This window comes from Phyllostomus hastatus, unplaced genomic scaffold (genome assembly GCF_019186645.2).
Source record: "Phyllostomus hastatus isolate PE091 unplaced genomic scaffold, TTU_PhHast_1.1 phas_contig_210, whole genome shotgun sequence".
Taxonomy (NCBI): domain Eukaryota; kingdom Metazoa; phylum Chordata; class Mammalia; order Chiroptera; family Phyllostomidae; genus Phyllostomus; species Phyllostomus hastatus.
Window position 1 is genome coordinate 30,448,228 of NW_025333737.1, and position 27,485 is coordinate 30,475,712.

The 27,485-nt window shown below is 49.6% G+C and overlaps 2 protein-coding genes across 6 annotated transcripts in view; both read right to left on the reverse strand.

Annotated features, from left to right (window-relative positions):
• Positions 1 to 164: 164 nt before the first annotated feature.
• KLHL11 (kelch like family member 11) lies at positions 165 to 13,147 on the reverse strand. 2 transcript variants are annotated; one of them, XR_006785381.1, is made up of 3 exons: positions 12,564 to 13,147; positions 4,240 to 5,984; positions 165 to 2,000 (listed from the first exon to the last, which is right to left on the reverse strand). XR_006785381.1 is itself a non-coding variant. In XM_045836675.1 (2 exons), the coding sequence occupies exons 1-2, from the start codon at positions 13,106 to 13,108 to the stop codon at positions 4,403 to 4,405; spliced, it is 2,127 nt and encodes a 708-aa protein (XP_045692631.1). In that variant the 5' UTR covers positions 13,109 to 13,147; the 3' UTR covers positions 165 to 4,402. The 2 variants fall into 2 exon arrangements, 1 of the variants encoding a protein (XP_045692631.1); XM_045836675.1 differs by having other exon boundaries at positions 165 to 5,984.
• A 1,095-nt stretch (positions 13,148 to 14,242) lies between these two features.
• Positions 14,243 to 27,485, reverse strand: part of ACLY (ATP citrate lyase) — a 40,206-nt gene continuing 26,963 nt past the window's right edge. For all 4 annotated transcript variants that reach the window (XM_045836461.1, XM_045836460.1, XM_045836459.1 and 1 more), the window contains 11 exons: positions 27,226 to 27,307; positions 26,488 to 26,598; positions 23,181 to 23,308; positions 22,527 to 22,620; positions 20,157 to 20,311; positions 18,932 to 19,082; positions 18,626 to 18,769; positions 16,404 to 16,517; positions 15,964 to 16,046; positions 15,626 to 15,702; positions 14,243 to 15,220 (listed from right to left, as the gene is read on the reverse strand). In XM_045836461.1, the coding sequence (XP_045692417.1) occupies positions 15,126 to 15,220; positions 15,626 to 15,702; positions 15,964 to 16,046; positions 16,404 to 16,517; positions 18,626 to 18,769; positions 18,932 to 19,082; positions 20,157 to 20,311; positions 22,527 to 22,620; positions 23,181 to 23,308; positions 26,488 to 26,598; positions 27,226 to 27,307 (1,234 nt within the window). In that variant the 3' untranslated portion in view covers positions 14,243 to 15,125. The remainder of the gene's footprint in view (positions 15,221 to 15,625; positions 15,703 to 15,963; positions 16,047 to 16,403; positions 16,518 to 18,625; positions 18,770 to 18,931; positions 19,083 to 20,156; positions 20,312 to 22,526; positions 22,621 to 23,180; positions 23,309 to 26,487; positions 26,599 to 27,225; positions 27,308 to 27,485) is intronic.

Genomic DNA, 27,485 nt, shown 5'->3' on the forward strand with positions numbered 1-27,485 from the left:
TTAATTCTTTTTTTAAAATAAATTCAGTGTTTAAACTTGTAAGAGTACTGGAAAATGTTCAACTTAAGGGAGCCAACGGCTGAACAAACGAGGGAGAGGGAAGGAAGGAAGGGATGTTCAAAGTACACGCCGACACAGGAAAAATCACACGGTGCACAACCAGCTCTAGTGAAATACGTTTATTTAGCACTTACAGTGAGACCATTAGTACTTGAACACAGAACAAGAGAGCTTCAGGAACACAAAACAAGCTATTTTACACTGCGATGTCTCCAAGTGCCCGGAATTCCACAATTCCACATCTCCCAGCTCACAGGAGAGCATCAGGATTATACTTTCGGCAGAATGGGGGCTTGGATACTGCTGGCCCCCAAACCTCACTGTGCATCAGCCTGAACTAAGTGTGTGTGTCACAAACCACTCGATGGGCTGGGCCTAGCGCAGGGACGCTAAGGTCTGTCTACAGACATCTAGCAGGCGCTACTTTTTGGGAGTGCATTATGCAGGGGGAGTAAGTTCACAAGTGCTCTATCGTATGTGCTTCACTGTCATACAGAGCAAGACAAAAGCCCCACAAAGGTAAGCGACAAACAGCAGGTACTGGGCTCCCTAAATTCCTTGAGGCAAAACGATCACCTCGTGATGGTGGTGTTATTGAACTGCATCACTCAAGGATGAGCTCCGCTGTTTCCAGTGACCAGAACATGTTATAGTGTTAGCATTGTAACAAAAGCAAAAACGGACTATTCTCAACAAAGTAACAAACTGAAGTGATGAACTGTGCCAAAAGGTCTGACAGTTATAAAGAAGACTGAGTGGTTTCTTAAATATTCTACAGTTACATAGCAACCGGTAGGCACCCTATTTTTACAGTGTGGGCAGATGGACATGCTTCACAACGCTTTGTTTTCAAAAGACACGAAATGCGACCGATATGCCCTTTTTATTTAAGCTTAATTTAAGAAAAGCACAAAAAGTCCCTTTGGTTATGCTTGATTAGGCCGAGTAACTAAAACACACAATTTAGCTTACCTGTCTACCAATAGTATAGTGTTCATACAGAATAATGAGGCAGAGAGTAATGCATTTAAAACATACCACATGCTACACTAATCAAGAAACATGAAAAGTGTGCCCTAGAAACTGCCTTACCAGCAGCCTAAAGAGCTTAAAATACATAAACACACAAATTTTCCATAAACACCATCTTTTCAGCACCAAACTGTTCTATATTTTTAAAGTTAATATTTAAAAATGTTTTGGTCCCAGAAGTACCACACAAAAGCAGCTGATCAACACAAAATTGATGTCAATTAATTTTGAGATTTTTTTTTTAGCAAAATATTTTTGAATTGGCACAGCAAAAGCCAAGATACACAAGACTAGTCATGCAAATAACCGCAGATGAGATACTTAAACACTAAGCTCATGACTGACATTCTCAATACACACCACTGATTTTTTAAGAAACCATGGTTGGAAGGTAGAGTTAAAAGACATCCACTCTGAGATAGAAGTAGCTTCACTCAAAGTTATGTAGAGTTGTTACTTTTTATATAATCAATTACTCTTTTCCTTCCACAAAACCAAAAGCAACAACAAAAAAAAGTTTGCTTAAATACACATTGTATTTTTAAAGCTGTAGTTTTAACTGCTTCAATTGCAAAACACAATCTTTGTAAGTTTTCACCGAAAAGGACATCTGCACCCCCAAAGAGCCACTTTAGGCTCTTCATAATCAGAACCTTTCCAGAAATGCCAGGAAGTTATTTCCAGTTTAGAATTTCAGAATGTCAGCCTTGAACAGATTTAAGCAAATCTGGTTTCTTTCCTGATTAACGAGTTAGTTCGGATACTTCAGAAACACAAGTTATTGGTGGGGAACCACACGTGTGAACTCAAACACGGAAGTCAGGCCGGCAGTCAGGAAAACCCGCACGCGTGCGTCACCATGCACAGAAGCACTTACCCCTCTCTCCACCCGTGGCCCGGGCCGCCTGCTAAGTTAAAAAACAACAATTTCAATCAAGTTTTCAAAACCAGATTATACCTAAATCTTATGAGTTAGAATTTCTGCCACATCATGTGAAAGACAGACATCCCTCCACGTAAGTTGGTCATGACTGTCTCGGAAAACCAGACAAAACAAAACACACAAAAAAACACAGCCCTAAATCCTTATATGGCACCTTCTAGAAAGAAACTGGCATCCCAGTGAGCTGCTGAATTATTTAAACAACCAAGAAAAGGAAGTTTGCTAGCACAGTCCATCAGAGAGAAATGAGAACTTCATCCAGTGAGCTTTTCTGTCTTACTTGCATAGACCTCTCACTAAGAGTTTGCACTTTTCAGGATCCAATGGCTTTTTTTAAAGTAACTACAAATACAGAGAAATTGAGAAAATGGTTGAGGTTGGGTAGGATACTATATCCTCACACAGAAATATGACTTGCAGTTTCCTACCCCCAATCTAAATTGTTTTTATTATTTTTAAAATATAATCATCACTCAAAGATATGTTTATTGATTTTAGAGAGAGAGGAAAGAGGGGCAAGAGAGAACGTGAGGGAGAGACAGAGAAACATTGATCCACTGTCTCCCGACTGGGGATCAAACCCGCAACCTAGGTACATGCCCTGACCAGGAACCACAGCCTTTCAGTGGACTGGAGTGCGCTCCAGCCAACCACACCAGTGGCCAGGGCTACATTAAATGCTTTTAAAGCAGATTTCCAACGTGTTTATTGAAAAACTGTACTCGGCAGGGATATCCATTTGGAAATTTAAGGAAAGTTCTTATTATAGAGTCCGAGGATTAAGCATGAATAGTCTTGTAGCAAACTGAGAGCTAAACTTTCTGGTTGTATTTTTTTCTTTTTTTTTTAAATGTTTGATATGACTAATAAGGAGGTTAACCAGAATGGAGTAGGGAACGACAAAAAAAAATCACTTAGAATTTAATTTCTAGGACAGTATTCTGGAAATGTCTAAGAAACTAGAGACTTTCAAAAAAAAACCAAAACAAGAAAAATACACTGGACCCCACTGCAAACAGTAAGAGCAGAAGTTGCTGAGTGCTAAAACCGTCAACCTGAGTGTTAATTTGTATAAAGCTTGGGAGTGTGTAAGAGAATCAGAGGAATGCATAAAAACAAATAAAAGATAACTACAGTAATACATTTTGAAGAGCCAGAATTACGCACTTAAATTTTATATTCTAGGCTCAGGTTAAGTTTCATTGAAAGTCCAGGGTGACTGGGGAGCATCTGAGGTCTCGCTCCCCGCCTAGTGGTCACTTAAGGCTCAAATACACTCTCATTAAAAAAAAGGTCTAGGGCAACTGGATGTAACACAACCATCGGGGCTGAGAAACAGTAAGGCTTCTCTTTAGCAACATTTCTCCAAATTGTTATTTCCTTCCCATTTAAAATAAAAGTTTACTTTAGAAAGAAATGAGGATTCTATTAAATATGTATTAGGGCAAAATTTAAAATTGAAGGCATTGAGTGTCGATTGTCATAGGCATTATTTATTTACACTCATTAACTTATCCTCCAATAAGCCTGCAACTCCTGAAGAAACTATTTAAAAATGTTTTAATGCCTTTGATTTCTTGGTCTACACTAATACTTGTCAGAGAAGTGAATTTCATATATATAATGTCCTCTGTATTCAATCAGTTAAAGATCAATACTTTTGCCAACTACCATCACCTCAGAGTGATAGCTTGAAGTTGATAACTTGGTTGCTAGAGAAATGAAAAATATTCAAAAAAATGCATGAGCCAATCACAAATTCCTCATCAGTCATCTCTTCTCTGGAAGGAAACAGAAGAGCATTTCTGGATAAACAAAATATCAATGCAAACATTCTAAAGCCATCTTGCTGAAATATTGTGCTTCTCCCTTCAACGTTCAGTCTGCTGCACAGACCTCTTACGAGGCAGATGAGGGTTCCATGGGTAAGTTCCTATCTTGTCAAAACCAACCATTCAGGAGAAAATGAAAAGAAGCACCAAGGTAAATGTGCAAATAAAAGTGGTGCTTAAAGCATGTTCAACACCTAAGTCCCTAAGACAAAGGGGTCAGAACTTCTTGGCAGAAAACAAGCCAAGTCACTACACCTGGTTTTCCCACTTGTCTTTAATGAGATCTTGTTTGTTGGCTAGCACATACACACCAACCAGAGACAGAGACCGCAGACACAGAAAGGCTGCAAGCTAACAAAAATGACCACGTACTGAGTTTCCCAGTCTTCCGGTTTCAACTACATTTCCTTTATAGGAGGCAACAATCAATTCCTGTAGAAAATAAGTTATCAACATACTTTTTCAAGTAACAGTCTGGATATCTCCACCCTCACGAATCAGGTGGAACCGTCTTAGGCTGCACGTATTCGAGAACCTAGCACTCGATCTGAGAGCTGGGCACTCGCCTCATGTTCAGGGCGTGCCGATGTATTTCTTGCATCTGTCTGATCCGGTCTTTCTGCCACATTAAGTTTTGAGGCATAGGGTATCTCTGCGTGCCGTGCAGGTACCGGTACGGGATCCTCACGTGGCAGGCCGTGGCCCGACACCGAGGCTGCGGCATGGGGGGGAGCAGCATCCACCGCTTCCTCTCCGCGCAGTACCGGTAGGCTTCCTTCCGGTACTGCTTGTCGATGTCGTCGCTGTTCTTCCAGCCTCCGATAATGAAGACGTCATCCTTGTAATAGCAGATGGCTGCTCCTTCGATGCTTAGGACTTCTGGAGGTAAGCTTTCAAGGATCTCGTCGGAAACTTGACTGGCGATCTTTCTGACTGCTTCTTCATTTTCCAAAGAATAACTCTTGGGACAGCATGATGCGGTCTGGTAAAAGTTTGAATTGACCACGGACATTTGGAAAAAGCAGTAATTGTCAATAAGCGGCAAAGATTCCACATCCTGCCACTGTCGAGTCTCCGTGTCATAGCAAGTAATGACAGCCCTCAGTCCATCTTCGGTGTCCCGGTCCACAGGAGTGCGGGCGGCGATGTACACAAACCTGTCTTCAATGGCTAGTGCTTTGACGTCTCGAAGAATCTTTGGTGCCGATTCCAAGTTGTGCCACTTATCAAGCTCGGGATTATAAACAGTGACATCTTTGAAGCCAGGACTAAAGTTGCCATGTCCTCCAATGCTATAGAGCTTCCCTTTGACTTGCGTCAGTCCGAAAGAATGCTTCCTTGTCATCAGACTACACACATGTTCCCATATGTTAAAGTTTGGGTTATACCTTTCCACAGTTTTTGCGAACCCTGGTTCCATCGATCCAGCAACATACACGTGGCAATCTGTCACCGCCACTGCATGTCCGTCCAGGTGGTTATGAATGTGGGGCAGGTTGACCCATCTGTCTTCATCAACAAAATACCCTACGCATTCACTTAAATAGTCCCCTCCTTCTGACACGCCCCCAATGACCATGATCACGTCCATGTTCTGCCCATAGCGAGGCAACAACGAGACGTGGGAAGCGGGATGCTGGAACGTGCCCGACTGTATGTTCTCCGCTCTCAGGGCGTGCCTCTCCACCGCGTCGGCCACCAGCTTGACACAGACTTCATTGTTGGCCACCAGCCTCTCTGGCTTGACGTGCCGAGTTAGGTAAGTAGGTTTCATCTGGGACAATCTGAGCAATTTAAACAGTTCTTCAAAGTATCGCTCCCTCTCTTCAGGGTTTCTCTGAACCCACTTCAAAACTGTTTCAAAGAGAACCTCTTCGGAATCAACTGTAATTTCCAAGTCTGACAGCCAGTCTCGAATAAGGTGGAAAGGTAAAGTATAGAACTCCTCGTCCTGGATCACTCTGTGGAAATTTCTCCGAATCATGTCGGCAGCTTTCAGAGCAAGCTGGCTCAGGGTATACATGTGAGCTAAGCTATGGATGGCCACGCAGTTGGAGAGATGAAGTTTTTTCTTAAGAAATTCTCCACAAAATTCTTTTAAACGAATTAACAGGAACCTAAAATCAAGAAAAAGAAAGATTAATTTTCAAATGTGCATAAATATAGTGGTTGCATTTTGAGAGCATCTGAGTTATACAAACTGAAATGGTCAGCTTCATTTCACTTTATGTACAATATCTGAATAAAAGCAAATCCTCCCAAATTAAAATGGATTATGCTGAAAAGTATGTTTACAAGCATATATAAAACCATCTTTATATACGATCTGTTTTAAGTTATTTGTGTTAGTTTGTATAAAATTATATATTATATGTAATATATCTAATATACACACAGTGGAATTTTTAAATTATGTAAGGTTTTCTAGAACATCCACTTTAATAAAGTACAACAGTCCCATACTTCATTTTCACTTTAATTTGCTCTTGGCAAAGGCGAATCCCAATTCAAACTTGCCTATGCCATCCTGCCCTAAGCCCTAGCCAGTTAGCAGCCTCTCTTCTTGGCTGTCTCGGTGAAGAGACTTTAAGCACTGACTGCATCACATAGGAACTGTGGCTCAGAGGCTGTTTGCTCAAGCATCAGAAGCGACAGCAGTGAAGGTTTCACGTCAGAGGTTTAGATCACTGCTCCACTTGACCTTCCTTCGGGGTCAGCAAGCGAAGGGAGGGTGCTGGGGAGTGTGGGAGCACTGTGGGCCAAGCTGCATTCCCATTAAAAGCAGGGGCGACAAAACAAACCCAAACATCTGAAGAAGCCAGGAAATAAAACAACAATAAAAAAAAGTTGTGTGTGTAGGACACACACACAAAAATGTATAGGACAGTACAGGTTTAAAAAAAAAAAAAGCGTGGTTTGGCATGTAACTGACTAGAAATTGCCTACTAAATTTGTTTGAAGTTAAATTTTATTTTATTTTTTAAAATATTTGCCCTGGCTGGCGTAGCTCAGTGGATTGAGTGCGGGCTGGGAACCAAAGTGTCCCAGGTTCGATTCCCAGCCAGGGCACATGCCTGGGTTGCAGGCCAGAACCCCCAGCAACAGCATATTGATGTTTCTCTCTCTCTCTCTTTCTCTCCCTCTCCCTCTCTCTCTCTCTCCCTCCCTCCCTCTCTCTCTCCCTCCCTCTCTCTCTCTCTCCCTCTCTCTCTCTCCCCCCTTCCCTCTCTAAAAAATAAATAAATAATCTTTAAAAAAATATTTTATTTATTTATTTTTAGAGAGGGGAGAGAAGGAGAAAGAGAAACACCAATGTGTGGTTGCCTGTCATGTGCCCCCAGCGGGGACCCGGCCCACAACCCAGGCCTGTGCCCTGACTGGGAACAGAACCAGTGGCCCTTTGGTTTGCAGGCTGGCACTCAATCCACTGAACCACACCTGCCAGGGCTGAAGTGAAATTTTAAAAAAAGAAAGACCTGGCTGGCATAGCTCAGTGGATTGAGCGTGGGCTGCGAACCAAAGCATCACAGGCTCGATTCCCAGTCAGGGCACATGCCTGGGTTGCAGGCCGTGACCCCCAGCAACCACACATTGATGTTTCTCTCTTTCTCTCTCTCTCTCTCTACCCCCCCTTCCCTCTCTAGAAATAAATAAAATCTTAAAAACAACAACTATGTTACCTCATAACATTTAAAATAAATAAATAAATAAATAAATAAATAAATAATGAAAAAAAAAGAAAGAAAAGAAAAAAACTCACCAACAGCTTTGGCCAAACCTTTCAATACGGCAGAATTCAGTAGTCAATCTGTGACCACGTCTTCAAAAAGAGCCAGTCCCCAGCACTGAGAACCTTGAGGGTGACGTTATCAGTTCAGGCCTCTCTAATTCAGTAACCACTTGTTATTATGGTTATCACAACTATTGTGAACCCAGAAACAGACAATACACACTAAGAGAAGGCTCCTGGTGGCTAACTGGGCTAAAATTTTTAAAACAGAGCCTAGCAGCCGTTTCTACACAGGAGCCTCTCACACAAAGTGCACTTGAGGGAGAGGCCTGCCCAGTGTTTCTGCCACCCGAGCCAGCCATTATAAAGGAGTTCCTGGAATCCTCTGTCAACCAATAGGACTGAGGCATTCCCCATCCAATCAGAACCATGCGGGTCCAGCCACCAGGATGGCTCCATTCTGACCAATCAGGACAGTGTCTTTTGGACCAATTAAACTGTGAAGATTTGAAGTCTTCATTTGCATGAAGATAGATCAATCAGGGACCAGAGACAGGGACTTCTGTCCATATAAGCCAGCTTCCTTCCCACTCTGAGCGCACACTTTCCTTTCCTTTCCCACTGGAACCCGCGTGTCCTTGGCTGAGCTGAAACACCAAAGATGTCTCACTAAACGGCAGCTCAGAAAGCATCAGCCCAGGAGCTGCTCAGAAAGGATCAGACTAGAGCAGCACAAAGCAGACCATCAGGGAGCAGAGCTGTCTATTTGGAAAGGGGCCTGGCCCCACGGCTCACAGCCGCGCTGTATGGCAAGTGAGCTGTTGCACAGCCCTCGCTGTGTTCACAGCTGTGCTGTAGCACAGCAGAGCTGTTTAGCACTGAATAGTTTTCTTCTTCACCGCACCCCAAACTGGGGAGTCCTGTTGGCTTTGAATTCCTGCCAATGACCATGAATGATGCTATCTTACAATGACATAAAGATGGTTAAGACAGGCCCCCTTCCTCCTCTTCAGGGAAGATACCATCTTAGACATAAGGCAGAGACATGGTGGAGTGGTGAGAGCTCTAGTGGCTCTCAAACATGCCTGGGTGCAGGGTCCCTAGGTTCCCAGGCTCCAACCCCTCCTCCAGCTCCTCTATTTGTCAGGCACTCCAGGTAATTCTAATAGATACCCCCTTGGACAAGTGTTTGGAAACAATGTTCCATGAAAACAATAGCATATACGAGGTATTTGCCATGTGATGGGCATCATATACTGCACTTCCTGTTATTTACATTGTAAGTCCCCTGCAAGGTAGGTATGACCAACAGAGTAACTGGGGGGTGGGTAGGGAGAGGGATCCTGCCCCAGAGCTGATTAGATCAGATGTGATGCCGGCCAGGCACTGTGAACAGTGCTCAACACAAGGCAGCTGCTCGGCAGCTGACAGATGGAGAGGAGTTAGAATTTTAAGTAAATTGCCTGGGGTGTTTTCTCCTCCCCCTCACCCCCGACTCCCCAGTAAAGCAGAGAAAAATCTGGAAAACACCCGCTCACTGACAGAAGCAAACACAACATGAGTGAATGCAGTGAGCCTTGGATACCCACTGTTGTTCACCCTCCTCCGCAGCCCCCTCAGATCTGTACCTGCCGCCCCCCCCCCCCAATGGACTGCCCGGCCCCACACTACTTTGAGGAAAGGGAAGCCATCAGGCGGAAGCTTCATCGTCCCACCGCCCAAGCTGCCCACAGCTTTATCCTAACCCTGCCTCCCCAGTCCAACGCGTCCTCTTTTAATATGGCTTCTACCCCCTTCTTGGTTTCAAGGACTTTGCTCCTGCAATTATTTCCCCACTCCTGTAACATCAATTTCTCCTCTTTTACTGATTCATTTTTCATCAGCACACAAACATGCTCTAATACCCTCCATCTCTGAGAGGGAGAAAAAAGACCCCCCTGGACTCCTCCCCAAACATTTCCGTGTATATCATTTTTCTTACCCTCTTTGCAGCAAGACCTAATCTAAATGGCTCTTGTCCCTGTCTGGGTAGGTCAGATGGTTAGTGTCCTCCCGATAAGCCAAGGTTTGGGGTTTCAGCCCCATCAGGGCACATACAAAAATCAACCAATGAATGCATAACTGAGTTGAATAACAAATTGACCTTTTTCTCTCCCTCTCTTCTCTCTAAAATCAATTTAAAAATGTATTTTAAAAAAGCCCTGACAGGGTAGCTCAGTTGGTTAGAAGTGTTGTCTGCTATGCCAAAGCTGTAGGTTTGATTCCAGGTCAAGACACACAGAAGAATCAACCAGTGGCCCTGGCTAGTATAGCTCAGTGGGTTGAGTACCAGCCTGCCAACTGAGGGCTCATGGGTTCAATTCCTGGTCGGGGCACATGCCTTGGTTGCGGGCCAGGTCCCCCCTCATCGGAGACATGCAAAAGGCAACCGATCAATCAATGTTTCTCTCCCTTCCCCTCTCTAAAAAATAAATAACATCTTTAAAAAAAAAATGAACCAATGAATGCATAAATAAGTGAAACAACAAATTAATGTCTTTCTCTTCCTTCTTCTAAAAAAGACCACAACAACAATAAATTTTAAAAAATTTTTAAATGGTTCTTGTCAACGAATGCCATCAAGGACCCATCGCTGATGTCAATGACCATTTATGACTGACGGGGCTGACAGGGCTGGCTGCTCCCTCCCGGACACCCTTCCTTTCTAGGTTTCGTGGGATGAGTCTCCTCTGCTGGTTCCTCTCTGACGTTCTGGAGAACCCGGGGGCTCAGTCCTGCCCCTTCGCTTCTTTACACACACGCTCTTCCTAAGAAATTCCATCCAATCCCACAGCTTTAATGATCATCTATCCGCTAATTCCCTCCCAATCTCTAGCTCCCAGTGCGCTAATATCCACCCGCTACTCAGACATCTGGACCCAAACCAAACTCCTGATCTCCCTCCCAAACTTGCTTTCCTGCAGTCTTCCACATGTTAAATAACAACTCCAACTTTCCAACCACTTGGGCCAAAAACTAGCAGCTTTTCCCTCATACCCCACATCTAATCCATCCATCAGCAAATTCATCTCCTCCTGTCTTCAAAATGCAGACAGGACTGAAACACTTGTCATCACCTTTACTCCTCTCTCTCCTCGATCCAAGTCTCCGCCACCAACGCAGCAACTTCCGGACCTGGGCTCTCTGCGTCTCCCCGAGCGCGGCCCCTTCCCCGCGGCCCCCTTCTTTTTTCAACAAGCAGAATTCTTCAAATTGTACTGCATCATCCCTCTGCCTCAAAGCTTCCCATCTCATGCACAGTAAGAGTTCAAGTCCTGCCACAGGCCGACAAGGCCCTTGGGATCCGGGTCCATTCCCATCACCACACGGAGGCCTCTCCTGCTCTCCTTCCCCATCCCTTTGATCCGGCCACAGTGGCCTCCTGCTATTCTTCACCACCCAGACAAGCCCCACCTCGGGGCCTTTACACCTCTGTCCCCGCATGAAACACCGATTCACCTTGCCTCCTTTGGTTTTTTGCAAAACGTCCTCTTTGTAAGGATTGTCTATTCACTGTAAAAAAAAAGTTTCTCTCCACCAGCATTTTTAAAAAGATTTTATTCATTTATATTCATTAGAGAGAAAGAAAGGGAGAAAGAGTAGAGAAACATCAATGTGTGGTTGCCTCTCACATGCCCTCCTACTGGGGACCTGGCCTGCAACCCAGGGATGTACCCTGACTGGGAATCAAACCAGTGACCCTTTGGTTCACAAGCCCAAGTTCAATCCACTGAGCTACACCAGCCAGGGCTCCACCAGCAGTTTCTGTATGTCACGTTCTATCTTTCATCATAGCCATGACAATCACCTGATGTGCTATCTCATTTATTGTCCATCTCCCAATGCAAGTGCAATGAGGAAAGGGCCTTTCTGTCTGTTTTGTTCACCGTTCAACTCCCAGCACCTTAGAACCCAGTGTCGGCTCAGGTGTATAATAGGTCCTCAATAGGTATTTGTTAAAATACTGTATCTGAAACATAATGCTGCCCAAGCAGGCTCCTCCCATCTCTATAAATGGCATTCACCTGCCTCCTAACCAGTTTCTGGGGCATTCCTCCCTGCCCCCTACAATCCATTTTCCACAGCAGCAGAGTAATCTTTAAAAAGATTTAAATCAGCCCTGGCTGGTGTGGCTCAGTGGATTGAACTTGGGCCTGCGAACCAAAGGGTCACTGGTTTGATTCCCAGTCAGGGCACATGCCTGGGTTGCGGGCCAGGTTGGGAGCATGTGAGAGGCAATCACACATCGATGTTTCTCTCCCTCTCTTCTCCCTCACTTCCTCTCTCTCTGAAAATAAATAAATAAAATCCTAAAAAAATTAAATCAGATAACTTCTTTACCCAGCTTCCCATCACCCAGAAAATCCAAATCTCTTATACCAACGCATTTCACACACCCTTCTCTCCCTCACCCACTGTTTCAGCCCCACTGATTTTTTTCTTTAGTTCTCTGCGCCAAGCTCGATCTTGCCTGAGGGCCTCTGCGGTATTTGCCTGGAATGTTCATTCCCCATCTTTGCCGTACAGAGGTCGGTTTAAGCGTCACCTACTCAGAAAGGTATTTCCTCTAACCGGTCAGTATCCTTTCATCCCCTGCCCCACCTTTCATCCCTTTTTAACGTCAACACCACACTTAGAAGATGGGGGGCTTTGTTTTCCATTGCCTTTGTTCCTCCATCTGGAATCTGAGTTCTGCCAGGGCAAGTGGCCCTCACTGGACTGGCCGGCTGCATCCTCAGCGTCCAGCGCTGAAGCCGCCACACAGCAGGCACTCAGAATCAAACGAATCCAGTGTCTCAGGGTTCACTCAAGCCCACCCGTAGGCACTGCCCTCCCAACCTGCGCTGTCCCTGGTTGCGGACCTCGGGAGGGAGGCCAGCGTCACCACCTCTCACCTCCCCTGCGTCACTTAAGTCCCCCTGCCTACCTGTCGGCCAACTCCAGCACCTCGTGCACACTGCCCGTGCTGACGCGGATGCGTCCGGTGTACATGTATTCGATAACGGCTTCCACGGTGTCGGGTTCGGGTCCAGGCTCGGAGCTCCACTTGCGCATCTCCACTCGGCCTGAGCGGGACTCAGAGAATTGACCCGACAGCAGGGGCGTGAAATACTCGGTGGCCGCGGCCAGCACCGAACGGTGGGCACGGAACTCGCGGCCTCCGGCACCGCCGAAGCACAAGGTAATGTCGCAGAAGAGGCCCTGGCGCCGCTGCTCGTTCTGCCTCCACGACAGCTCTGAGCAGTGAGAGCTGCACTCGAAATCCTCGGCCTCGGGGCCCGGATCGCCCCCGCTCGCCTCCATGACAGATAAGCAGGGCCCGGGCCCGAAGTCCACCGTCCCGCTGCCCCTGACTTCGGCGGCCAGCCCCGCGGAGCCGGCGGCAGCTGTTTCCATGTTCTCCATCTCCAGGACCTGCAGAGATGCTGCTGCGGCTGCTGCGGCCGCCGCCGCTACTGCCGCAGCCGCCATCTTGACGCTGCCGCGCCGGGCCGCCGCAGTCTCTGAACGGTCCAGCCGTTGTGGGGCGACACAGAGGAATTCTGGGAATAAATAGTGGACGCTGGGCGGGGCCAGCCGGCAGAGGGGTCTGCGCATGCGCCACCGCGCCCGCCCGACTCGGTCCCACGTTGGGTAAGCTGACTACCACTTAGCTCTCGTCCTGAGGTCTGCTACCCACTGTCAGTGGGCAATGGCCTGTCTTCCTAACGTTGAGTAGCATTCTCTTCATCGTGGGCATTTTGTAAAAAGCCACTGTAGACCATCACCCATTGTTCGTGTCTTGGGTGGCAACGTAGAATTTTTATGTAAAGGTTTAAATGGCTTTGGAGTAAATTTCTGAAAGGTTTCAGACTGAGCCCCAACTTATGGATAAGTTGGGAACGCAACTCATGAATGAGGGTGTGCAGGTTACCTATTATCTGTAAATTCATTGTCTTCTGAGAACGGTAATATCATGTATCTTGGAAGATGGCTGGGAGAATTAAATGAGATGCTTGATGTTTTGTAGTGCTTGACCCATAGCTACACCGTTCCGTTTACTCCTTAAAAAGATGACCAAAAGCCACTTTTGGGTTTAAAGCAAGTGCATCAGATGTTTTTAAAAACATCACCGGTGGCTGCATGGAGAATGGACTGTGAGAGGTCAAAAGCAGAACTAGGGGCACAAGTTAGCACACCAGATAGGGACCCATCAGAGGAATAAATAAAGGGGAAACTGAATGATAACTATACTTATTGTGGTGATTATTTCACTGTGTATACAAATGTCAAATTATGTCATATGCCTGAAACTAATGCCAGTTATACTTAAACTATTTTTAAACAGGATAGATTGACAGGATTTGTCAACCCGACAGAGAAGTACAGGACTCCTGAGTTGTTGGCTCGAGTTATCCAGTGGGTAGAGCTTTGGTTCCCACTCACTGAGAAAGAGTGGGGGTGCAGATGTAGGGGTGGGTGTTTTGTTTTTGGAAATAGTGTTTTAATCCCTTAAAAATAAAGAGGTAGATTAACTTTTTAAAAACTACATGTAGTAAAATTAGAAAGTACAGTTCAGGGGAACAGAGATGAAGGGGTGTGTATGACATGAGACAGCAGTCGGTATTACTGTTACTATATAGTTTATTCAAACCAAACTATGATAATACAGAGAAGAGACTGAGGTGGCAGCTGCCCGGAATCTTTCTGGATCACAGATGCAAACTGGCTGGAGAGGAGTCCTTGGACCCACAACTTCAGGAAGAGACAAGACAAGTCAGTTGCATGAACACACAGAACATAAGACTCAAGACATTTCACAGCTTTTTGCTTTGTGTTTCCATTTTAAACATATGTATGTTACAACTTTACATTTTAAATTACTACTCCACATATTTTGTGACAAGAGCTAAGGATTCAATGGTCTCAACCCCCTGACGTAAGCAGACTTTGGTCTGCAACATGGAACATTTCAGTGAGATACCAAACAAACCCTTAACACAGAACATACAAACAGATAGATCATAAACAGATCGGATTAATACGATGCTCTTTATGTTATATGAGCAGGAAAAAGGGAAGTGGAAAAACAAGACATCAGGGGTGCTTTAAGTGTATAATATCTTGAGGTCTTAAAAGTTTCATTCCCTTCTGTCAAGGAAAAAAAATTTTAACTAATGGAAAAAAGAAAGCAACATCAGAAAGCCCTACAACGAGGAAAAACACTATCCTGACAGTGCTTAGATGCTTTTATGTAATAAATACAGCAAGTAGCAGAGCAAATGTCACAAGTATTGGCTTGGTTTTTATTTCTACGCTTATAAAAAAAAAAAAGAAGTAAGCTTCTGCGTGTGTGTTAGCCTGTGGGTGCTGGGCTCCAGAGCCTGCCCACCAGCGGCGGTTCACACGCCAGGCCCACCCTACAGAAAGCTCCAGTGCCAGCTGTCTGCACGCCACTTCCCGAGGGAGGAGTCGCCTTCACTTTACCGCGGCGGGGTTGCTGGCTCAGTTACATGCTCATGTGTTCCGGGAGAACATACGAAATGTCATCCCATGGGTGACGATACAGGCCCTGCTTCAGCCTCTTCTGATCAAGATAGTGCCCTAAAATGGAGCAAATGCATTTTTTTTATTAAGAGTTTGTGAATTTGTTCAAGTTCAGTGAAGGAAAAAGGATGAGAGAGGGAAATCTTTCTCAATACAAAAAGGAGATACAAAGAAATGGGGAAGTGAATCCAGACCCATTCCACAGGCAGGTGCCAGGCTTGGTAAAAAAGGGAAGTGTGGGAATCAATTGTATTTTGTTGGGTTCGCAATAGAAGTCATCTCGAAGGACAAAGGAACCAAGGCAAGGGGGGAAGTGGAAGTAAGAAAGGAAGGATTAGGAATAAAGATGAAGTCGATGTGATGCCTCGTTTGAAGAACGCACATGAGTTAAGTGGTGTAGCTGGACCAGGGGGTAAAAAACCCACCCTAATGAAACCCTGAAGACAGTAACAGTGAACTCACCGATGAAGCCCATACTCCTTCCCAGCACAAAGATGCCGTTGAGGGCTCCGATGTCAATATACTCATCAGCTTCCTCCCTGCAACACACAACCGACGTGCAGTTTTACAACGGCTCGCACGGCCACCCTCTCCCTTGCACAGCACGACCAAACCAGCTCTCTCTGACTTCCAAGTGCAGGACAGAGGGGTGTTCTGGGTGGTGGGAGAGGCAATTTTTGTTCTTTTTACACCCCTCCCAGTTTCCTAAATGCTCGACAGTGCACTGCTATGAGGGCTGGGAGGGAACCACAAAAACCAGTCCCGGTTCCGAAGAAGCGTGACAGGGCCGTGGAGCTCACCGGGTGAAGGACCCGCAGTTTCGGAGCATGTCTACAAAGGCGACTCCGATGAAACCGTCTACGTTCAGGATCAGATTTGGTTTCTGGGAAGGCAAAGACATTCAAAGCATTCTTCCGGACTTCTCATTTTCTCCCTTATAAGTCATCACCAGTCCTATTACACTCCACACTCTGACCACCTCTCAAAATCTCCCACCAGCACATCCCAGCTGGTCAGCAGAGACCGTCTTACTGAGTTCAGTCCTCAATGTCTAGCGAAGGACTGGGCACACCCGGGTGACCCTTCGCATTTATCTGCTGAACTTAGTTAGGTATCAGAAATAAAACGTCCAGAAAACCAGGTTGAATTGTAGCTACACAGCCAACGGGTAAGCTGGCTGTCTCATTTCCCCGAAGCAATTCACCCGAAGCTGTGACTCAGGAGTCAGGGACACGCTTACCTTCGAGGTGGTGATCTTTTCCACTTCCAGCGCGTAGTCGAGCAGCGGGGTGGCGGGGAAGTGCTGTTTGACGTAATCTTTGAGGATCTGCACGCGCATATCTGGGTTGTTTATCTGGAAAGTGACTCAAAGTTACAGAGGAACCCCCTCGGGCACTGCCGTTGAGAAGTCGGTCCTGCTCGTGGCCCAGGCAGACACCACCGCACGTCTCACGTCCAGGTGTGTGCCAGGGACCAGGCCCACACACAGGACTCCACAGAACAACAGACTACGACATCGGGGCTTAGGGTTTTTAAAGTCCTCTTGTGTTTCATTTGGGCCTCAACTCAAAACAGCCTTTTACGTTCTCTCTCTTTTAAAAAACTTAAAAAAAATTGTCACCCGAGGATATGTTTATTGATTTGAGAGAGAGAGAGGGTGGGAAGGGGAGGGGAAGTGGGGGCGGGGAGAGACAGAGAGAGAGAGAGAGGGAGAGAGAGAGACACACACATCAGTGTGAGAAACACTGACTGATTGCCTCCCTTACACGTCCCAACCGGGGATCAAATCTGCAACTTTTTGGTGCTCAGAACAATGCTCCAACCAACTCAGCCACCCAACCAGGGCTAGGTTCTCTCTTTTAAGCTACAGGCAAAGAACTGAAAGACTTGGAGATGTTGAGCTGGCCACGGGTCCTGCTGTGTTAGGGAGCAGGGGGCTCCCTAACCAGAGGTCTGAGGTTCTAGTCGCTACCCATGTTGCCTACCAGCTCAGCAGCCTGGTCAAGCGTAACCAAGTTCCACACTAAGCAAGCACCCTGAGATTTTAGGAAAAACTCTGGACCTGCCATGGACAGAGACGAACCACCTGTTAAGAGACCCACACCGAACACTGATCTGTCGGTGAGGGAGTGAGACGGACTGTGCACGCGCCCAAACCCAGGGCCACCGTGTCCTCAGCCCTCGGCAAACACGCCCTAGATCGGAATGGACTCCAGAAAGGAAGGAGCCTGGAGGATGGAGTGCGCCGTGCGGGTCCGATGTTCCCTCGGAAACAGGCCCTACACCAGGTGGACTGGAGAGATGCTATCTGCCTGGGAGCTGGGGGTGGCCCAGCAAGGTTCTGAAGAGCCTGCAAGGAAAGTCCCCCTGAACTAGCCACCTCCCCTGGCTCTAGCGCAGCCCTTGCTGGTCTCACAGTCTCTGGAGGGCTGGCTGTCCGGAGCCGGCCGAGCATGTGGGTGCCTGGCAGGGGGTGTCCTTATTGATCACGGGCACGACCCCCTTGTTTTCTTCTTTATACTTCTCTACATTTTCCGAGTCCCCTGTAACGAGCACGCACGGCTTTCAGAGCCGGGAGGCAGGGAATACAATCAGTGAGCATCAGGAGGAAGGACAGGGCTGCCAAGGTGACTGAGTCAAGGACCCCGAGGTATGAATGTGAGTCATATGCCCTGTCTAGACCAGCAGAGTGACCGGCTGGATGACATGTCTAGAGCCACAGGACCAAGGACCCCAAGGCAAAGGGCCCTGTAAGGAGCTGTCCCTATAAGGCCCCGAGCAGCCCTCCCTACCTCTTGTCTTTCCCTTTGATTTCCGAACACAGCTCGCTGCTAGGACACACGCACAACTACCTGCCCTGTGGGAGTCTCCATCAACCGGCTGAATATTCACCGCCTGACCTCCACTAACCAAGCCCCCCCTGATATTATTGCTCTTCCTACCCCGGTCATGTCAGACTTAACCACGAGACCTCCTTTCGCCAGTGAACTTCTAGCGAGGTGAGCCGTACAGCTCCCAAGCAGAAGCTTTAAGAGCTTTCACGTGGCTCTGCCACAACTGCTTCCCAAGGTCGGGGCTGCTGCTCCAGTGCAGAGGACAGAGAACAGGGCCGCAGGCAACCCGCAGTGGGTGGGGTGAGTAAGAAACCAACCTTTGCTGCTGGAAGGTTTCTGGAACTGTGCGTCACCGCAGCAAGCAGAGAGCCTCAGGTGAGTCATACGTCCACCTGACCCTGACCTCAGTCCCTTCTCCTACAAGGCTCATGAGTTTTTACCTTATATTTTCACACAACTGAATGCAACAAAAACTGTTTAGAGGCAGTGTGTCTTATAACGTTGGCCCCTGTCAACACATCCGAAGCTTTGCACGCTGAGGATGAGGGCCTGGGTGCTCTTGACGAAACTGATGCTATCTCGTACCCCTCAAGCCCGCAGACCCCGCTCCTTAAGGAGAACCACCTACCGACTTCACCCGGTGACCAATGCCCATGATCAGCTTTCCTTCCTTCTTCATCTTGTTCACAAACTCCATGGGGATGATGCCACTGTCAAAGGCTTTGCTGAACATCTTGGCCGCAGCATCCAGGGCACCCCCAAACCGGTCCCCCTGCAGGAGAAGCAAGCCCGTGCTGCCCTGAGCTGTGAGCCTCCTTCTGCTTCGTAGCCCGGTCTGGCGTGGCCCAAACAGCCCCAACACGGGCTCTCCCTCCCCAGGGCTCCTCCCAGGACCCTGCCGTGGCCCAGCACCTCCCAGGGCGACAGTACTCACGATGGTGAGCAGCCCCGAGGTGAGGCTGGAGACCAGGTCCTTCCCAGCCCGGGCACAGATGATGGTGTTGTGGGCTCCAGACACGGCGGGCCCATGGTCGGCCGTCACCATCAGGCACATTTCAATGAACTGGCAGGAGTACTTGGGCAGCCTGTGGGCATGAAGAGGGTGATGGGGACAGGGGCAGACACAGCGGGGAGCTGCTGAGCGGGAGGCTCATGGACGAGGCCCCGCCGCTCCTCTCTCCCGTCTCCCTCGACGAGGGCCGCAGCGACCTGCCACACCGCGTCTGTCGCTGTCACACAACCCCAGGGCTGGAGCAGCTCTGGACTTGGCTGGTAACACATACTGCTTTCAAACAGAGAGCCAGCAACCAGGGTTTAAAACCTCTTCTTCGGTCAGCAGCTGTCGGCACAAGTTGCCGTGACAGGACCTGACCTGTGTGTGTGGCTGCTCTCTACGGACCAGACTTGGCGGGGGGGTCCCTGTCCTTTCACAGCACAGGGGGCCCTAGGCCTCCTCCAGTGTCCATCCTGCCCACTAGTGATTAAGAATGTAGTCTGGAGCCCTGGCTGGTGTAGCTCAGTGGATTGAGTGTGGGCTGTGAACCAAAGTGTCACAGGTTCAATTCCCAGTCAGGGCACATGCCTGGGTTGCAGGCCATGACCCCCAGCAACCACACATTGATGTCTCTCTCTCTGCCCCCCGCCCTTCCCTCTCTAAAAATTAAAAAAAAATAAAATGTAGTCTGGAGATAGGGATGCCAGAGCAGACTGAAACCTGCTCAGGTGTTACAGCTCGGAACACTTCCCAGGAAGGGCCCAAAGCAGGACTAAGACCCTGCTCTCTGCAGGTGAGGGCATGGCACAAACCAAGACTCGGACCTGGTCAATCCCAAGCCAGGGCTCTGTGGATCACGTTCCCACTGGCCACCTGGCCCAGCTGTCAGGCCCAGGGGAGGGCTAAGCTTGGGAGTTGCAGAGAAAACCAATCTTTTCTCACATTTGGGCTAATGACACAAGATACTTTATGGCTATTCAGCAATTCTACCGGCCCCGCACTCTCTCAGCTCCCCGATCCGCCCAGAACTCCCCCGCTAACCCTCGCCCCTCTCTCAAGAGGCCTGCATCTACCCCATCCCATGTCCTTATGAGTTCCCCACAGGAAGAGGCTGATGCAAGCCTCTGGATCAGGGCCCTACTGACCTCCCCCTGCCACGTCTCACCTTCTCTGGAACCAGAGGAGGCCGAGGACTCCGCCGATGCCCATCTCCTCCTTGAAGACCTCGGTGATGGGCATGCCCGCGTAGATGAGCTCCTGCCCCCGCTCGTCGCAGATGCTGGTCATGAACGAGGCCGGTTTGCGGATCAGGCCCAGCTCCTGAGCGGGGACGGGGCAGAGGTGAGCAGCGCCGCGGCGACCAGAGATTCCTCCTGGCCCCCCTGCCTCCCCCTGGCCGAGCTCCGAGAACCAGCGTCCCCCAGGAGCGCCTTACGGTCCGGTGGCCATGCGTTCGACCGCGGCTTCCGGCGTGTGGGACTCCTGGCTCCACTCACGCCTCTCCGCCCAGCCCGACAGACAAACCCCGCCCGAGGAAGAAGCGCACAGGCCCTTCCCCTGGGTCGTTTCGGGTGCGGAGCCAGGAGTGCCGCGCTTGGGCTCTGCTCGGCTCTTCCCCAAGCGCTTTTGGGGCCCGTCGGCCCACTCCGGCCTCACAAAGGACACCGTCCCTCGTGCCGAGGCAGCAGAAACGAGGCCTGGAGCGGCTCAGGGAGCAGCCCAAGGCTACGAAAAGCAACGAATCCAAAGGAAAAAATGGAAACACTTCACATACAGCGGCCGACTCCCCACCAAAACGTGTTGAGGTGCACAGCCATGGATATGGGGGGTCCCCTCAAGAGGTGTTCTACGCAGGGGAGGGAACTGAGCTCCTTTAGTCCCCACTCCCCGAGTTCGGGCACGCGGGGTACTGGCAACCAGTGCTGCCCCACCTGTTTCTCCAACTGTCCCCTATGAGCTTTAAAAAAGGCTCTTAACTGCCCTGGCTGGCATAGCTCAGTGGATTGAGCATGGGCTGTGAACCAAAGCATCGCAGGTTCGATTCCCAGTCAGGGCACATGCCTGGGTTGCAGGCCACGGCCCCCAGCAACCGCACATTGATGTTTCTCTCTCTCTTTCTCCCTCCCTTCCCTCTCTAAAAATAAATAAGTAAATAAATAAAGTCTTTTAAAAAAAAAGGCTCTTACACATAAATTACGTGTGTACCTTCTCCTTTTTTAAAAGTTTCAAAGAACTCTGGCTGGCATAGCTCAGTGGCTTGAGCGCGGGCTGCGAACCAAAGTGCAGCAGGTTCGATTCCCAGTCAGGGTACATGCCTGGGTTGCAGGCCACGCCCCCCAGCAACCACACATTGATGTTTCTCTCTCTTTCTCCCTCCCTTCCTTCTCTAAACATAAATAAGTAATTAAAATTAAAAGTTTCAAAGAGAACAGATAAAGTTTTGTTGCCTTTGACCCCCACCCCTTTCTCGGGTTTTGCCTCAGTGTGTTAGCTTAGTGGACATCTTTCTGGATCGTTCTCCACTTTTACACACACGCACCCAGAAACACGTGAACAGACCGCATGGTTCTGTGCTCGCACAACGGACACACCGTGCTGTACCGTGTTTGCTCTCGGAGCCGGAGCTCTGGACTGTCAGTACACCCACAGACCTGGCTCCACCCCTTTCCTGCTGCGCACTGCCCCACCCACAGGGCGGCGCCACCACTTGGCCACTCGTTCTGTGCCAACTGTCAAGTAGAAAAAATACCCTCGGATGTTTCTTTATTTGTATGTGTTAGCATTTCCCCGAAGCAGTTTTCTAGACATGGAATCACTGGGCCACAAGGTAGGCGCACTTTTAAATCTGATTCCCGTCATCCAACTGCCTTTCAGAAAGGCCGCCTCAGTCTCCAGGCCCATCACCCACGGAAGGGGGTGCACCAGCTCCCTTGCGGCCATGCAAACGCAGCGCGCTGCCAAAGGGGTTTTTGTATCTTTGCTGCCCTGAGAGGGAAAAATTGGCATCACAGTTTCTACTCTGGTTCCTTTTATAATGAGTGAGGTGGAGCATTTTTTCCTGTTGAAAGGCCCTTTCCTTCCCATTTTTCTAATTGGGGCTTTAAAAAATTGATTTCTAAGAGTTCTTACGTATCAAAAAAATGAGCTCTTTATCCACGTTCCTTAGACAAAAAGGTCGAGTGGACACTCTGACCTACCCTGAAGTCTCTCAGAAGCTCAGACAACTACAGGGGGCACGGTCTGCCCCAGCCCCCCATTTCCAGGTCAGGCCAGCCACCTGTGGGCAACACCCACCGCCCCTGCCCTCAGGGACCCTGCACACGAGCTCCAGCACAGGAGGAGGGGGGACCCCAGAGTCAGCAACCCACGTTCTCCTTAGCCCTTGGAGAAGCCTCCCCAGGGGGCGTGGTCTGGAGCCCAGACCAGTCATCACGTGGCTGCTCCAACTGGCAGGGCAGGTGTGGTCTCCAAGGGTCCGAGGCAACCAGCCCACACCTCCCTCGCCCACACTGTCAGGGACACACACGGCACCTACCCTGGCCCAGGAGTAGTCCATGGGCACCGTGGGGGGCGGCACCTCCTGAGCAGGCACGATGGCCCCTTTGGCCACAAGATCCTCGTACACAGACCTGGGGGGTGGGGGAAGGGCAGGAGAAAAGACACCCATGTGAATTTTCTTCTTCTCAGGTCTTTGAAGCCACCCCAGAAATGCTCCCCCATCCAACCCAAACACTCCGGTTTGCCTCCTCGGTACTCCCTTCCTGCCAGGGGCTTCCTTCCACCAGTTACGTTCCCCAGGACTAAACGAAACCAGGTTCTGGCCAAGACTCTCCTGAATGGGGCTTTATGGGAAGTGAATCTGGAGGTCAGGTAAGGACAGAGAGGAGGAGTGGGAAGAAACAACAGGATATTCAATAACTCTATCCAGCAGTTAGAGGTGCCACTTTCTAAACGCTTCTGTGTTCATCTCTCATTGACGGCCAACCAAGTAGAAAGGAGAAGAAGCCAGACACATTTTGTTTAACCCCGGCCTGAATGGCCTGTTAACTGCTACGTCTGCAAACGAAATGAGAGCTGCCAAGAGGGCCCAGGAATGTGAGAAGACACCTCCACGTTCCAGAGGCTGCTGCCCACCAGAGGGATTTGGAAAGGGAGGGCGTGGCTGGCATCCCACCCCAGTTCCACCTACTGGATGATTTCTCCAAGCTCATCGAAGCTCCGAGGCACAAACACTCCTGCCTCCTTCAGAGCCTGGTTCTTGGCTACCGCGGTTTCAGAAGCCTGGTTGGCGCAGGCTCCGGCGTGGCCAAACTGTACCTGCAAGGCAAAGGACAGCAGCATGACTGGGCTTGCTAATCCCTTGCAATAGAACAAAGGCTCCTGGGAATTATCAGCCCTCACCCCGGGCCAGACCCAGCTAAACACGCCTCTTAGATGCAGCCCCAAGCAGGCTCACTGAACAGCTATGACGGAGGACTCCTTGCACAGATGAGGCAACTGAGGCGCAGAGACACTCGGGAGCCCACTCAAGGGCACACAGCTGCGCACTGGAGCTGGCTGTTTTCAAAGCCTGGCTGCCCAAACCCTTCATTTGGCTCCCCCTGGGGCAGCGGTCAGGGGGATGGGGGAGAGGGCCTAGTTCTGAGTAACAGGTGAGACGTGCGGTTACAAACTGGCCACCTGAGGCCGCGGTGAACTCACAGACATGATCTGTCCATCCCACACACGCTTTTTGTGAAATAGGTACCAGTATTAAAAAATAAAAAGATTTCACGCAGAAGTACTGATTCCCAGCTTCTTTGGAAGTCAGCCTTCCCACACACACAGCACATGACCTGGAGCCAGTGAGTGCCCCGCCGCCTTGCACCTGAGCGTGCACGGAGGTAACGCGTAAATCCAGTGGGCTGTGGGGGCTGGCCGACTGTGGGACGTGAGCGAGGAGGAAAAACCAGTGTTTCTGATGAAACCATGGGGAAAAGCAATGAACCCAGCGAAACCTCTAGTACAAAAACCCTGTCTTGGGAAGTGGGTGGGGGGTAATCACAATCACATCTAACCTGTTTAAATGACACTCGCTATATCCAGCACCTTTCTGAGAACTCTACTCATTCAATCTTTCAGTACCTGTAACTGTTTCTTTAAAAAAAAAAAAAAAAAAAGGAGGTGGAAGGCCAGAGGAGTACAGCAACTAGCCCAAGGTCACACAGACAAGGTGCAGTAGCATTCGAACCCAGACACCTGGCCTCTGACTGTGCTCGTGACCAGTAGCCCTAATAAATAGGAGCCGTGAGCGTTACACATTCTTTGTGGAACTTAATCTGCGTGGGCGAATGGGGTGGAAGGAAGAGATTCCATATTCAAATAAACTTAGAAAATGCTTGGTCCAAGGCAGTGAAACGAGTTTCTTTAACTCAGAGGTTTCTTGAAACTAAAACACAAGAGGTAGAAAGGGAGATGGGTCACACTGCACGTTTATAATTTATAAAAGCCCTTCTGCTTTTCCGTGTGTTTGGCTCGGAGGACCGCCGGCCGCACAGGACCCGGGCTTCGTGGAACAGACCTCTGAGAAACACCACCGGCCCAGTGAACCCCGACCTCTACTCCCACCCCCCAGTTTTTAATTCATTTTTAAACGAATTAAAGGAACCGTCTCAGTGTGCCAATGGACAGAGATTTATCTAATCTCCTCCACAGGGTGGAAAGTTCTGCAAGGTCGTGTGAATTCCAGCATAAGCTAGGCAGTCACCGTACTGTTTTATATTTGCTGTGCTTACGGTTTCGTAAGTCTTAGAAATTCATTAAAAAATAAAACGGAAACACCCCGTGAGCACCTGCCCAACCCACAGGGCGATGATGAGCACCCGGCCAGAAACAGAGGAGCGAGGTCCCTGCCCTCCTGGGGGTGTCCTAGGCAGAGCAGGGGGAGGGAGGGGGAGGGCGGCGACACAAAGGGGTTGGGAGAAACAATGGTGGAGGAGGGAGGAGTTGTTTTTGGCTGCTGGGGTGGAGGAGAAAGTGGCGAAGAAGAAAGTCAGAGGCCTGGCTGGTGTGGCTCAGTGGACTGAGTGCTTAACTGTGAACCAGAGGGTCTCCAGTTCGATTCCCAGTCAGGACACATGCCTGAGCTGTGAGCCAGGTCCCCAGAAGGGGATACAATGGAAGGCAACCACACATGGATGTTTCTCTCTCTCTCTCTTCCCCACTCTCTATTAAAATAAGTAAATAAGTAATCTTTTTTTTTTAAAAAGTCAGAAACAGCTTCATGAAGTACGAACCAAAAGGAATAGCTGCTAAGACCTGTGTGTACTTGACCTTTACAATTACTTATGTAACCAACCGTTCCTATTTTACAGCTCAGCATAAAGGTCCAGAAAGGCCACATGGCCTGCCTGTGCCACCCGGGCCAGCCATCAGTACCTGATGCTAAAGCCCGTGGAAACGGAGCTGGCCCCTGAAGGACAGGCAGGGTTCCGCCGCCCACCCACTGCCCTTTCCTCTACTTGAAAAGAACGCAGACACGCACACACAGCTGATATCTACACCAAGACGGGTATCGTGAATACTCCCCGCACCCTGCCCTTTATTGGACTGAACAAATCTTAAACTTCTCCTGTATCAACACATGGAACACCCCCCCCCCTTTTCCAGCCCGCCTGCTTCCCCCGCCAGCCTCGGCCGTGATGGCCCAGCACCCTCCCGACTGGCGTGTTGGCCTTTTCCATCCTCTGCCGTTACGACATTGCGGTGAAGCCTCATATGCTACTTTGAAATACTCTCTGCACACGTACCCACAGGGAAGTTCACAGGAATGGAACTGCTGGTTCAAAGGACAAGTGCCTTTCCTTGGGGGCAAACGCTGCCGCTTTGAGGCAGGCAGGAATCTGCCGGGGAAGGGCAAGCATTCTGGACAGGGCAACTGTGACGCAGGCTTGCTGGCAGGGAGAACCGAGGGCTTCAGCACAGGGATGGCCACCGTGGCCAAAGCCTTGAAGGCCAGGTTTGATCGACTCGTACACACAACAGGAGGACAAGGCCTCTTGCTCAGAGCCTGCTCGGTTACATGCTGGACGTACTCCACGCCACCACCACGCGTGCTCAGCTATGTCACATCGCGTCACGTGCTGAGCAAACCTTTCCGTCCACGGTCTCTCCCCGCACAGACCGCCTCACCAGGCGCCTTCCCGGCTCTGCACCAGCCGTGAGTCCACTCCCTCCCCAGCCTCCCTGTGGCCCAGCCAAATTCCCCTCCTCAATGAAGCCACCTCAACTCCTCCAGACACCAGGTCGCTCCTGCTCCAGTAGGGACTCCGAGACTTGTTCTCGCCTTAATCTGCCGCTGAGTCAGTCCCCTCCCATTGCATGTAAGCTCCTAGAGGGCAGGGCCACAGCTAGACCTGATAGTAACCCAGCAAGCAACAGGCGTGCATGGAAGGAGCCAGCTGCTTACAAGGTGACGGTTCGCCTCCCCACCCAGCGGCGACGTGCGCCAGCCGTACCTCAGAGGAGAACATGGTGGCACAGGTCCCGATGCACCAGCAGACCACGGGCTTGGTGATGCGGCCCTCCTTGATGCCCCGGCAGATCTTGTACTCCTCCGTGCCCCCTATCTGCAGAGGAGCAGGGGACAAGACAGAGCCCGTGAGCTGTAGGCACCCGGCTCTGTGCTGCTCCAGCACTCGGCGGGAAGTTCTGTCCCTGGTCAGGCAGGAGCCAGAGTCTCAACTCGGCTAGAAAACGAGGGGACATGGGCTTGGCCCAAACAGCCTGGAAGACCGGGAGTGGGTGCAAGGAAGAATTGCGAAGGGACAGCGGGGACCTAGGCGAGAGTCCCTGGGTCTCCTCCTTCCTAACCTAAGGTAAGGTGATCTAGGACGAGACCTGCCAGAGGCACAGCCAGGGCACAGGATGGGGTGACAGGACTCTCCCCAAATCACACTCTTTACTTCTTCCCCCAGCGATCTCTACCCAGCAGGTAGAGACCATGGCCGGCTGTCCAGGGCTTCTTTTTCACTGGCACTAAAACGTCTCATGCCACCGAGAGGCACAAACTACTTTTTTAGGAAAAAGCAGCGTTAAAAGCGACAACCCCTAGGTCCCACAGGCTAAGGGGTGCGATTACCAGGGACGGTCACTTTAAGTTACATGCAACCAAATTGCAGGGATTTTTAAAAACCCTGGTGTCATACGTAACTTTAACTACCAGCCAAACTAAAGAGCGTTTTCCTGCAACTCACCTCTCCAAGAACCACGATCATTTTGACTCCTGGGGTGTCCTGGTAACGCAACACGTGGTCCATGAACGTGGAGCCGGGGTACCTGGTGGGAGCAGACAGGGCACACGGGGTCAGCAGGCGGCTTGAGGAAGTGTGTGCTCAAGTGTGCAGGTACGGGTGGCGTGCAAATGCCGTGGGGTTTCCGTGGGGGTGGGTGCCCACGGGGGTCCAGAGAGGCCTTAGGAACAACGGGGCGTTGGCTGGTGGAGGGAGCACACGGA